The sequence below is a fragment of the Pelophylax lessonae genome (genome assembly GCF_965119305.1).
Source record: "Pelophylax lessonae genome assembly, chromosome: 7".
NCBI classification, from domain to species: Eukaryota; Metazoa; Chordata; class Amphibia; order Anura; family Ranidae; genus Pelophylax; species Pelophylax lessonae.
Window position 1 is genome coordinate 291,515,914 of NC_138774.1, and position 12,803 is coordinate 291,528,716.

Here is a 12,803-nt window from a genome sequence, read left to right on the forward strand (position 1 = left end):
GTGGGCTTCTTGACCATCCGACTGCTGTGATTTGCTGTCACAGTGGTCACATGATCAGAAGCTCCCAATCCCTTTCACATCACCCCAACAGTTGTGTCCTCTGCCCACTTCACATCACCCCCCTCAGTAGTGTCCTCTGCTTACTTGACATCACCCCCCACAGTAGAGTCCTCTGCACCCCTTCACATCAAGCCCCACAGTAGTGTCCTCTGCCCCTCCAAATCACCCCCACAGTGGTGTCCTCTGCCCACTTCACATCAACCCCCCCCCCCCAGTAGTGTCCCCTGCCCCCTCTTCACATCACCCCAACAGTAGTGTCCTCTACCCCCTATCACATCACCCCCTACAGTAGTGTCCTCTGCCCCCCTTCACATCACTCCCACAGCAGTGCCCCCTGCCCCCTCTTCACATCACCCCAACAGTAGTGTCCTCTACCCCCCATCACATCACCCCCTACAGTAGTGTCCTCTGCCCCCCTTCACATCACTCCCACAGCAGTGTCCTCTGCCCCCCTTCACAACACCCCAACAGTAGTGTCCTCTGCCCCCTTCACATCACCCCCCACAGCAGTGTCCTCTACCCCCCTTCACATCACTCCCACAGCAGTGTCCTCTGCCCCCCTTCACATCACCCCAACAGTAGTGTCCTCTGCCCCCCCCTTTACATCACCCCCTACAGCAGTGTCCTCTGCCCCCCTTCACATCACCCCCCACAGTAGTGTCCTCTGCCCCCCTTTACATCACCCCCCTACAGTAGTGTCCTCTGCCCCCCTTTACATCACTCCAACAGTAGTGTCCTCTGCCCCCCTTTACATCACTCCAACAGCAGTGTCCTCTGCCCCCCTTCACATCACCCCAACGGTAGTGTCCTCTGCCCCCCCCTTTACATCACCCCCTACAGCAGTGTCCTCTGCCCCCCTTCACATCACCCCCCATAGTAGTGTCCTCTGCCCCCCTTTACATCACCCCCTACAGTAGTGTCCTCTGCCCCCCTTTACATCACTCCAACAGTAGTGTCCTCTGCCCCCTTCACATTAACCCCCCCACAGTAGTGTCCTCTGCACCCCTTCAAATCAAGCCCCACAGTAGTGTCCTCTGCCCCCCTCCACATCACCCCCCACAGTAGTGTCCTACGCCCCCTTCAGATAAGCCCCCACAGTAGTGTCCTCTGCCCCTTCACATAACCCCCCTCCACAGTAGTGACCTCTGCCCCCCTTTACACCCCCCCATACAGCAGTGTCCTCTGCTCCCCTTCACATCACCCCCACAGTAGTGTCCTCTGCCCTCCTTCACATCACCCCCCACAGTAGTGTCTTCTATCCAGCCACATCCCCCCCATGGTAGTGTCCTCTGCCCCCCTTCACATCACCCCCCACAGTAGTGTCTTCTATCCCGTCACATCCCCCCTCACAGTAGTGTCCTCTGCCCCCCTTTACATCACCCCCTACAGTAGTGTCCTCTGCCCCCCTTCACATCACCCCCTACAGCAGTGTCCTCTACCCCCCTTCACATCACTCCCACAGCAGTGTCCTCTGCCCCCCTTCACATCACCCCAACAGTAGTGTCCTCTGCCCCCCCTTTACATCACCCCCTACAGCAGTGTCCTCTGCCCCCCTTCACATCACCCCCCACAGTAGTGTCCTCTGCCCCCCTTTACATCACCCCCTACAGTAGTGTCCTCTGCCCCCCTTTACATCACTCCAACAGTAGCGTCCTCTGCCCCCTTCACTTTAACCCCCCCCCCACAGTAGTGTCCTCTGCACCCCTTCAAATCAAGCCCCACAGTAGTGTCCTCTGCCCCCCTCCACATCACCCCCCACAGCAGTGTCCTCTGCCCCCCTTCATATCAACCCCCCACAGTAGTGTCCTCTGCCCCCTTCAGATAAACCCCCACAGTAGTGTCCTCTGCCCCTTCACATAACCCCCCTCCACAGTAGTGACCTCTGCCCCCCCTTTACACCCCCCCATACAGCAGTGTCCTCTGCTCCCCTTCACATCACCCCCACAGTAGTGTCCTCTGCCCTCCTTCACATCACCCCCCACAGTAGTGTCTTCTATCCCGTCACATCCCCCCCCCCCACAGTAGTGTCCCCTGCCCCCCTTTACATCACCCCCTACAGTAGTGTCCTCTACCCCCCTTCACATCACTCCCACAGCAGTGTCCTCTGCCCCCCTTCACATCACCCCAACAGTAGTGTCCTCTGCCCCCCCTTTACATCACCTCCTACAGCAGTGTCCTCTGCCCCCCTTCACATCACCCCCCACAGTAGTGTCCTCTGCCCCCCTTTACATCACCCCCTACAGTAGTGTCCTCTGCCCCCCTTTACATCACTCCAACAGTAGCGTCTTCTGCCCCCTTCACATTAACCCCCCCACAGTAGTGTCCTCTGCACCCCTTCAAATCAAGCCCCACAGTAGTGTCCTCTGCCCCCCTCCACATCACCCCCCACAGCAGTGTCCTCTGCCCCCATTCATATCAACCCCCCACAGTAGTGTCCTCTGCCCCCTTCACATAAACCCCCACAGTAGTGTCCTCTGCCCCTTCACATAACCCCCCTCCACAGTAGTGACCTCTGCCCCCCCTTTACACCCCCCCATACAGCAGTGTCCTCTGCTCCCCTTCACATCACCCCCACAGTAGTGTCCTCTGCCCTCCTTCACATCACCCCCCACAGTAGTGTCTTCTATCCCGTCACATCCCCCCTCAGTAGTGTGCTCTGCCCCCCTTTACATCACCCCCTACAGTAGTGTCCTCTGCCCCTTCACATCACCCCCCCCCCCACAGCAATGTTTTCTGACCCCCCCACATCCTTTACCCCCCCCCCCCCCCAAAAAAAAAGCAGTGTCTTATGCCCCTGTTCACATCAATCGCCCCTTACTGTAGTGTCCTCCGCCCCCCTCCAGTCACATCCTGTACCCCCCAAAAGCAGTGTCCTTTGCCCCCTTCATTTCCCACCCCCCCCCCCCCCCCACTGTAGTGTCCTCTGCAAGGGGGCAGATTTGATCACCATTGCGATTTTTATTTTTTGCGCTATAAACAAAAAAGAGCGACAGTTTTGAAAAAAAAAAAAAAAAACTATTTTTCACATCCTGCTATAAAACATTCCCAATAAAATAAAATAAAAATTAAAATGTTATCATAATTTTAGGCCAATTTGTATTCTACTACATATTTTTGGTAAAAAAAAATCCCAATAAGTGTGTATTAATTGGTTTGCGCAAAAGTAATCGAGTCTACAAACTAGGGGAAAGATTTTTATTTATTTTTTTTTTTACTAGTAATGGCAGCGATCTGCGATTTTTAGCAGGACTGCGACATTGCGACGGACAGATCGGACCCCTAACTGACATTTTTGACACCTTTGGGGGGACCAGTGACATTACTACAGTAATCAGTGCTAAAAATATGCACTGTCACTGTATTTATGACACTGGCAGGGAAGGGGTTAACCCGGGGGCGAGCAAAGGGTTAAATGTGAGCCTGGGGGGTGCTTTCTAACTGTGTGGGGGGTGGGCTTGTAACATCAACACAGAGATCTGAAATAGGAGGAACACAGGAGCTCTGTGTTGATAGCAGAGAGAAAAACGGTCTGCCGTGCTTACAACAGCTAGTCTCCGGCGACACGCTTGCGAGCCCCCAGAATCACTCCCGCACTCCCAGAATCACTCCCGCAAACTTCCACCAGGTACAGCGATTCACGGGAACCTGCCTGCCGACCTGCCCGCCGACCACCTGCCCTCCCTCTGCATGTATGCATATGGCTGGCAGGGACAGGGTAACCATAAATCGATGAGGCCCAACACGACCCCACCAAGATCTCAGCATGTTTTGTGTTTTGGTGACGTAACGCTTTCTTTGCGTTTTTTTCAGGCTTGCCGAAATGGAAAATCAAAGTGGCTCCTTCTTTACCGATAGTCTTTCCCCTGATGACAGCATGTGAGTTTATACCTTTTTACCTATTTTATTTTAATCTCCTTGACATTAAATATTTGACAATTTGATCACCTGTATCTTTTGTATATGAATGGGTCCTGATTTAAAAAAAAAAAAGAAAATAGATCAGAAGTGTAAAAAAAAAAAAATTAAAAAAAAAGTGGCTCCTTCTTTACCGATAGTCTTTCCCCTGATGACAGCATGTGAGTTTATACCTTTTTACCTATTTTATTTTAATCTCCTTGACATTAAATATTTGACAATTTGATCACCTGTATCTTTTGTATATGAATGGGTCCTGATTTAAAAAAAAAAAAGAAAATCGATCAGAAGTGTAAAAAAAAAAAAATTAAAAAAAAAGTGGCTCCTTCTTTACCGATAGTCTTTCCCCTGATGACAGCATGTGAGTTTATACCCTTTTTTAACTATTTTATTCGTATCTCCTTGACATGAAATATTGGACATTTTTATCACTTGTATCTTTTGTATATGAATGGATCCTGATTTAAAAAAAAAAAAAAAGAAAATAGATCAGAAGTGTAAAAAAAAAAAAAAGTGGCTCCTTCTTTACCGAAAGTATTTCCCCTGATGACAGCATGTGAGTTTATACCCTTTTTTAGCTATTTTATTTTAATCTCCTTGACATGAAATATTTGACATTTTGATCACCTGTATATTTTGTATATGAATGGATCCTGATTTAAAAAAAAAAAAAGAAAGTAGATCAGAAGTGTAAAAGAAAAAAAAAGTGGCTATTTTTTACTGATAGTCTTTCCGCTAATGACAGCATGTGAGTTTATACCCTTTTTTAGCTATTTTATTTTAATCTCCTTGACATGAAATATTTGACATTTTGATCACCTGTATATTTTGTATATGAATGGATCCTGATTTAAAAAAAAAAAAAGAAAGTAGATCAGAAGTGTAAAAGAAAAAAAAAGTGGCTATTTTTTACTGATAGTCTTTCCGCTAATGACAGCATGTGAGTTTATACCCTTTTTTAGCTATTTTATTTTAATCTCCTTGACATGAAATATTTGACATTTTGATCACCTGTATCTTTTGTATATGAATGGATCCTGATTTAAAAAAAAAAAAAAGAAAGTAGATCAGAAGTGTAAAAAAAAAAAAAAGTGGCTCCTTCTTTACTGATAGTCTTTCCCCTAATGACAGCATGTGAGTTTATACCCTTTTTTAGCTATTTTATTCGTATCTCCTTGACATGAAATGTTGGACATTTTGATCACTTGTATCTTTTGTATATGAATGGATCCTGATTTAAAAAAAAAAAATAAAATAGATCAGAAGTGTAAAAAAAAAAAAAAAAGTGGCTACTTCTTTACCGATAGTCTTTCCCCTGATGACAGCATGTGAGTTTATACCTTTTTACCTATTTTATTTTAATCTCCTTGACATTAAATATTTGACAATTTGATCACCTGTATCTTTTGTATATGAATGGGTCCTGATTTAAAAAAAAAAAAGAAAATAGATCAGAAGTGTAAAAAAAAAAAAATTAAAAAAAAAGTGGCTCCTTCTTTACCGATAGTCTTTCCCCTGATGACAGCATGTGAGTTTATACCCTTTTTTAACTATTTTATTCGTATCTCCTTGACATGAAATATTGGACATTTTTATCACTTGTATCTTTTGTATATGAATGGATCCTGATTTAAAAAAAAAAAAAAAAGAAAATAGATCAGAAGTGTAAAAAAAAAAAAAAGTGGCTCCTTCTTTACCGAAAGTATTTCCCCTGATGACAGCATGTGAGTTTATACCCTTTTTTAGCTATTTTATTTTAATCTCCTTGACATGAAATATTTGACATTTTGATCACCTGTATATTTTGTATATGAATGGATCCTGATTTAAAAAAAAAAAAAGAAAGTAGATCAGAAGTGTAAAAGAAAAAAAAAGTGGCTATTTTTTACTGATAGTCTTTCCGCTAATGACAGCATGTGAGTTTATACCCTTTTTTAGCTATTTTATTTTAATCTCCTTGACATGAAATATTTGACATTTTGATCACCTGTATCTTTTGTATATGAATGGATCCTGATTTAAAAAAAAAAAAAAGAAAGTAGATCAGAAGTGTAAAAAAAAAAAAAAGTGGCTCCTTCTTTACTGATAGTCTTTCCCCTAATGACAGCATGTGAGTTTATACCCTTTTTTAGCTATTTTATTCGTATCTCCTTGACATGAAATGTTGGACATTTTGATCACTTGTATCTTTTGTATATGAATGGATCCTGATTTAAAAAAAATAAATAAAATAGATCAGAAGTGTAAAAAAAAAAAAAAAAGTGGCTACTTCTTTACCGATAGTCTTTCCCCTGATGACAGCATGTGAGTTTATACCTTTTTACCTATTTTATTTTAATCTCCTTGACATTAAATATTTGACAATTTGATCACCTGTATCTTTTGTATATGAATGGGTCCTGATTTAAAAAAAAAAAAGAAAATAGATCAGAAGTGTAAAAAAAAAAAAATTAAAAAAAAAGTGGCTCCTTCTTTACCGATAGTCTTTCCAGCATGTGAGTTTATACCCTTTTTTAACTATTTTATTCGTATCTCCTTGACATGAAATATTGGACATTTTTATCACTTGTATCTTTTGTATATGAATGGATCCTGATTTAAAAAAAAAAAAAAGAAAATAGATCAGAAGTGTAAAAAAAAAAAAAAGTGGCTCCTTCTTTACCTAAAGTATTTCCCCTGATGACAGCATGTGAGTTTATACCCTTTTTTAGCTATTTTATTTTAATCTCCTTGACATGAAATATTTGACATTTTGATCACCTGTATATTTTGTATATGAATGGATCCTGATTTAAAAAAAAAAAAAGAAAGTAGATCAGAAGTGTAAAAGAAAAAAAAGTGGCTATTTTTTACTGATAGTCTTTCCGCTAATGACAGCATGTGAGTTTATACCCTTTTTTAGCTATTTTATTTTAATCTCCTTGACATGAAATATTTGACATTTTGATCACCTGTATCTTTTGTATATGAATGGATTCTGATTTAAAAAAAAAAAAAGAAAGTAGATCAGAAGTGTAAAAAAAAAAAAAAAGTGGCTCCTTCTTTACTGATAGTCTTTCCCCTAATGACAGCATGTGAGTTTATACCCTTTTTTAGCTATTTTATTCGTATCTCCTTGACATGAAATGTTGGACATTTTGATCACTTGTATCTTTTGTATATGAATGGATCCTGATTTAAAAAAAATAAATAAAATAGATCAGAAGTGTAAAAAAAAAAAAAAAAAGTGGCTACTTCTTTACCGATAGTCTTTCCCCTGATGACAGCATGTGAGTTTATACCCTTTTAGCTATTTTATCCGTATCTCCTTGACATGAAATATTTGACATTTTGATCACTTATATCTTTTGTATATGAATGGATTCTGATTTAAAAAAAATAAATAAAAATAGATCAGAAGTGTAAAAAAATAAATAAAAGTATATTGATCTAAATAATATTCAAAGGTAAAAAGGAAACAACTGGCTGATATAAGGGTCCAGATGCAACATTTCTCTACAATGGCCCCAAAGGAGGAACGAGCAGTGAATTAAAAGCCTCCAATTTATTGAATGATCCAACAAGCAGATTACCCCATCCGATGTACAGCCCCTCTAACGTGTTTCACTCAGTTAGGTGCTTACTCAGAGGGTGACCCTGTAAGCTCCTGACCAAGTGAAACACGTCAGTGGGGGGTCTGTACATCGGATGGAGTAATCTGTTTGTTGGATGATAGTGATGTCCAGTTCATGAAGGAATCGTTCTTTTGAATCGATTCTTTTCAGTGAACTGGATGAATCGATTCTCATCTGACTGAACTGGTTCCTTTGATACAGTTCACTATTGACTCAAAGGGACAGCAGTTCTGGTTATATGACTCTAGAGTGAGAGAGCTCCGCCCCTCCCTGCAACCAATCAGCAGACTCACAGCACACTGACAATCAGGAACTGGAAACAAACTTACAACAAGTCTGAGTCAAGAGTACACCAGGGCATTGAGTATAAGAATCATGACACTCATTTAGATAGCCGTATACTTAAAGAATCATGAGTCTCATTTAGAAAACCGTATACTGAAAGAATCAAAGAATCATGAGTCTCATTTTTAAAACCATATACTGAAAGAATCATGAGTCTCATTTAGAAAACCGTAAACTGAAAGAATCATGATAATTAAATAAAAGGTGTCCCGTATTTTTGTTTCCTCTAGCGATGAAGATCAGTATATACTACGCCATTCCAGTCCGATCACAGACCGAGACCCAAGCAGTACTTCACAGTGTTCAGGATCGAAGGATCCGAAGGAAGAAGAGGGTGAGCTGGAAAAGGTCATTGCCCAACTGGAGCATGAAAACAGGTACCAACACACCAGTCGTATCTTTAGGGTCTTAGTACATTCAACTTGTGCGATTCTCCCCAAAATCCTATCATGGTCGGATGATACAGATATGACGAGAGCACCCTCGCTTTCATCTCTAGCATCAGCTCTTTTGGTAGTGTGAACACTAAAAAAAAATCCTGCACTCACCAAACCCCTATATCAAGTGCTACAAAGAAATGTAGAGCAATAAGAATGAAGATATAAGTGTTGCTGCCAGAGACTGTCCACATCAAAGATTTATAGGCCAATCAGAGTGCTGCGCAACCAATAAGTACAAATATGACTTATATATACTATATTGTCAAAAGTATTGGTACGCCTGCCTTTACACACACATGTACTTTAATGGCAACCCAGTCTTAGTCCGTAGGGTTCAATATTGAGTTGGCCCACCCTTTGCAGCTATAACAGCTTCAACTCTTCTGGGAAGGCCGTCCACAAGGTTTAGGAGTGTGTCTATGGGAATGTTTGACCATTCTTCCAGAAGTGCATTTGGGAGGTCAGCCACTGATGTTGGACGAGGCCTGCCTCGCAGTCTCCGCTCGAATTCATCCCAAAGGTGTTCTACTGGGTTGAGTTTAGGACTCTGTGCAGGCCAGTAAAGTCCCTCCACCCCAAACTCACTCACCCATGTTTTTATCGACCTTGCTTTGTGCACTGGTCCCAATTATTTGGTAGAGGAGGGATTATGGTGTGGGGCAGGGGTCGGGAACCTTTTTGGCTGAGAGAGCCATGAACACCACATATTTTCAAATGTAATAGCCATACACTATATTTCAGGGGTCGGGATCCTTTATTTAATATTCATATCATAAAGATGGGTGTCCCAATACTTTTGACAATATAGTGTATGTGCAACAAAAGAAAATTGCAGTATTAGATATTATTATATATATATATATATATATATATATAATATATATATGTAAAACAATTCTACACAGTAAGTCTCCCATTGTTCTGTCCTCGATAACTGGTGGGTACCAGATATTTTGTAAGCAATTGTTTGTTCTATGCAGAATTCTGCAGGGAGAGCTGAAAAGACTAAAATGGCGACATGCAGAGGCTGGAGAACAAGCACTCCTGGGCGAGGTATCACCGGATTCGGGAGGCAGCGGCGGTGGCGATGTTCAAAGTGAAGAATTGCTAAGCGAGGCACGAATTTTACGGCATCACAAAAGCCGCCTTGAGACTCGTATGCAGATACTGGAAGACCACAACAAGCAACTAGAGTCCCAGCTGCATCGTCTCAGGGAATTACTTCTACAGGTACAGAGAATTCAAATTTTATGTGTGGAAAGTGTTATATGCTCAGGGGAGAGCTATAAAAACCTTCCTTGCAGAGACTAGACTGGTCCCCTTAGGGCTTTGCCCAGGCTGCTAGACTGTTACCTGAAGGCTCCCTCTAGCCAGCTACTGTGGTCCCCGCAGGTTCCCTCTAAGCTGCTAGACCGGTCCCCTGCAGGCTCCCTCTAGGCTGCAACTGTGGTACCCACAGGCTCCCTCCAAGCTGCTAGACTGGTCCCCGAAGGCTCCCTCTAGGCCACTGGAATAGTCCTCTAAAGGTTCCCTCCAGGCTGCTAGAGCGGCCTCCCGAAAGCTCTCCACAGGCCGCTAGTGCAGTCCCCCGAAGGCTCCCTGCAGGGTGCTAATGCAGTCCCCCTGAAGGCCGCTAGTGCATTAGTGCAGTCCCCCGAAGGCTCCCTGCAGGCTGCTAGTGCAGTCCCATGAAGGCTCCCTGCAGGCCGCTAGAGCAGTCCCCCGAAGGCTCCTGCTAGACCCATCCCCACAGGACAACCTTTGGGCCACTAGACCCATCCCCACAGGGCAACCTTTGGGCCACTAGACCCATCCCCACACGGCAACCTTTGGGCCGCTAGACCCATCCCCACAGGGCAACCTTTGGGCCGCTAGACTCATCCCCACAGGGCAACCTTTGGGCCGCTAGACTCATCCCCACAGGGCAACCTTTGGGCCGCTAGACCCATCCCCACAGGGCTCCCTCTGGGCCGCTAGACCCATCCCCACAGGGCTCCTTCTGGGCCGCTAGACCCATCCCCACAGGGCTCCCTCTGGGCCGCTAGACCCATCCCCACAGGGCTCCCTCTGGGCCGCAAGACCCATCCCCACAGGGCTCCCTCTGGGCTGCTAGACCCATCCCCACAGGGCTCCCTCTGGGCCGCTAGACCCATCCCCACAGGGCTCCCTCCAGGCCACTAGACCCATCCCCACAGGGCTTTCTCTGGGCCGTTAGACCCATCCCCTCAGGCTCTCTCCTGGTTGCTAGATCAATTCATGCAGGGCTCCCTCCAGGAAGATAGACTGGTCCCCAGCACCCAACCAATCTGCTAGATGGTGCCTGCAACCTCTTCTCTCCTACACTCTGACACTCGGATGCCCTCTGACACCATCAGTCCACCACCAGAATGTAGGGGAGCCCAGAAGCAAGGGATTAAGTAAACTTGCTTCTCCCGGTACCCTACACTTAACCATCTAGAATGGAGTATAGCATGCAAGGGAAATTGGAGAGGTCAGGAGACAGGACACTACCCTCTGAGTAGTAAGATGTAAATTGCCCAGAATTGATCCCACCCACCAAAAAAATTTGTTCCTGGGGTTAGCGCTGGATGCCGGCTGCCACTGACAGCCAGAGGTACCACTGGCTTAAACCCCCCTTGCTGGGACACGCAAGAACCATTGATTCCCAATAACATCTTCCACTGGAGAGAATAGACACTATCCCAGCGCTGTTTTAGGATCTGGCAAGTACAGAAAAATACCAGTTGATCTGCCAGAAATGCATTCTGCTTCTTAATCCTATTGTGAACTGAATGGTGTCAGCCCTCCCAGTTGCCTTTTGCCACACTGCTCACCCTTTTAAACTCTCCTCCTCTCTAAAACATAGAGACAGTCATTACCTTTGTTTAGGCTAAGATGATGCCATGAGTCTGCTGCAGGCAGGAGGAAGCATTTTCTTAGTCTCCTCCCCCTCAGTGATTAGACTGCAACATTGTAACTTTGTAGCAAGTTAGAAAGTGGGAGGCTGCAGCAGGGGCTGTTCTGTGTCAGACATGATGATTGCGTCATCTTTGAGACCACGAAAACTCTTCTTGGCAATCACAAATGTCAGACGTTTCTTGTAGTTGGCCACCAGGTTTGCACACATCTCAGGAGGGATTTTGTCCCACTCCTTTTTGCAGATCTCCTCCAAGTCATTTGGGTTTCAAGGCTGAGGTTTGGTAACTCGAACCTTCAGCTCCCTCCACATATTTTCTATGGGATTAAGGTCTAAAGATTGGCTGGTCCACTCCAGGAACCGGATGTACTTCTTTTTTAGTCACTCCTTTGTTGCCTTGGCCGTGTGTTTTTGGGTCATTGTCATGCTGGAATACCCATACAAGACCCATTTTCAATGCCCTGGCTGAGGAAAGGAGGTTCTCACTTAAGATTTGATGGTACATGGCCCTGTCCATCGTCCCTTTGATGCATTGAAGTTGTCCTGTCCCCTTAGGAGAAAAACACCCCCAAAGCATAATGTTTGCACCTCCATGTTTGACGGTGGGGATGGTGTTCTTGGGGTCATAGGCAGCATTCCTCCTCCTCCAAACACGAAGAGTTGAGTTGATGCCAAAGAGCTCGATTTTGGTCTCATCTGACCACAACACTTTCACCCAGTTCTCCTCTGAATCATTCAGATGTTCATTAGCAAACTTCAGTTGGCTTTCTTGAGCACGGGGACCTTGCGGGGGCTGCAGGATTTTTAGTCCTTCGGCGTAGTGTGTTACCAATTGTTTTCTTGGTGACTATGGTCCCAGCTGCCTTGAGATCATTGACAAGATTCTCCTGTGTAGTTCTGGGCTGATTCCTCATCGTTCTCGTGATCATTGAAACTCCACGAGGTGAGATCTTGCATGGAGCCCCAGACCGAGGGAGACTGACAGTTATTTTGTGTTTCCTCCATTTGCGAATAATCGCACCAACTGTTGTCGCCCTCTCACCAAGCTGCTAAGCGATGGTCTTGTAGCCCATTCCAGCCTTGTGTAGGTCTACAATCTTGTCCCTGACATCCTCGGACAGCTCTTTGGTCTTGGTCATGGTGGAGAGATTGGAATCTGATTGACTTCTTCTGTGGACAGGTGTCATTTATACAGGTAACAAGCTAAGATTAGGAGCACTCCCTTTAAGAGAGTCCTCCTAATCTCAGCTCGTTACTTGTATAGAAGACACCTGGGAGCCAGAAATCTTGCTGATTGATAGGGGATCAAATACTTATTTCACTCATTAAAATGCTCAGTTTATAACTTTTTTGAAATGTGTTTTTCTGGATATTTTTGTTGTTATTCTCTCATTGTTAAAATAAACTGACCATTAAAGTTATAGAATGATCATTACTTTGTCAGTGGGCAAACATACAAAATCAGCAGGGGGTCAAATACTTTTTTCTCGCACTGTGTGCTGGCCATCCATC

At 44.5% G+C, this 12,803-nt stretch overlaps 1 protein-coding gene across 3 annotated transcripts in view; it reads left to right on the forward strand.

The window, feature by feature from the left end:
* DRP2 (dystrophin related protein 2) overlaps nucleotides 1–12,803 on the forward strand; it is a 121,041-nt gene that overhangs the window by 85,203 nt on the left and 23,035 nt on the right. For all 3 annotated transcript variants that reach the window (XM_082263338.1, XM_082263339.1, XM_082263340.1), the window contains 3 exons: nucleotides 3,871–3,936; nucleotides 8,165–8,311; nucleotides 9,355–9,604. In XM_082263338.1, coding sequence (XP_082119464.1) covers nucleotides 3,871–3,936; nucleotides 8,165–8,311; nucleotides 9,355–9,604 — 463 coding nt within the window. The remainder of the gene's footprint in view (nucleotides 1–3,870; nucleotides 3,937–8,164; nucleotides 8,312–9,354; nucleotides 9,605–12,803) is intronic.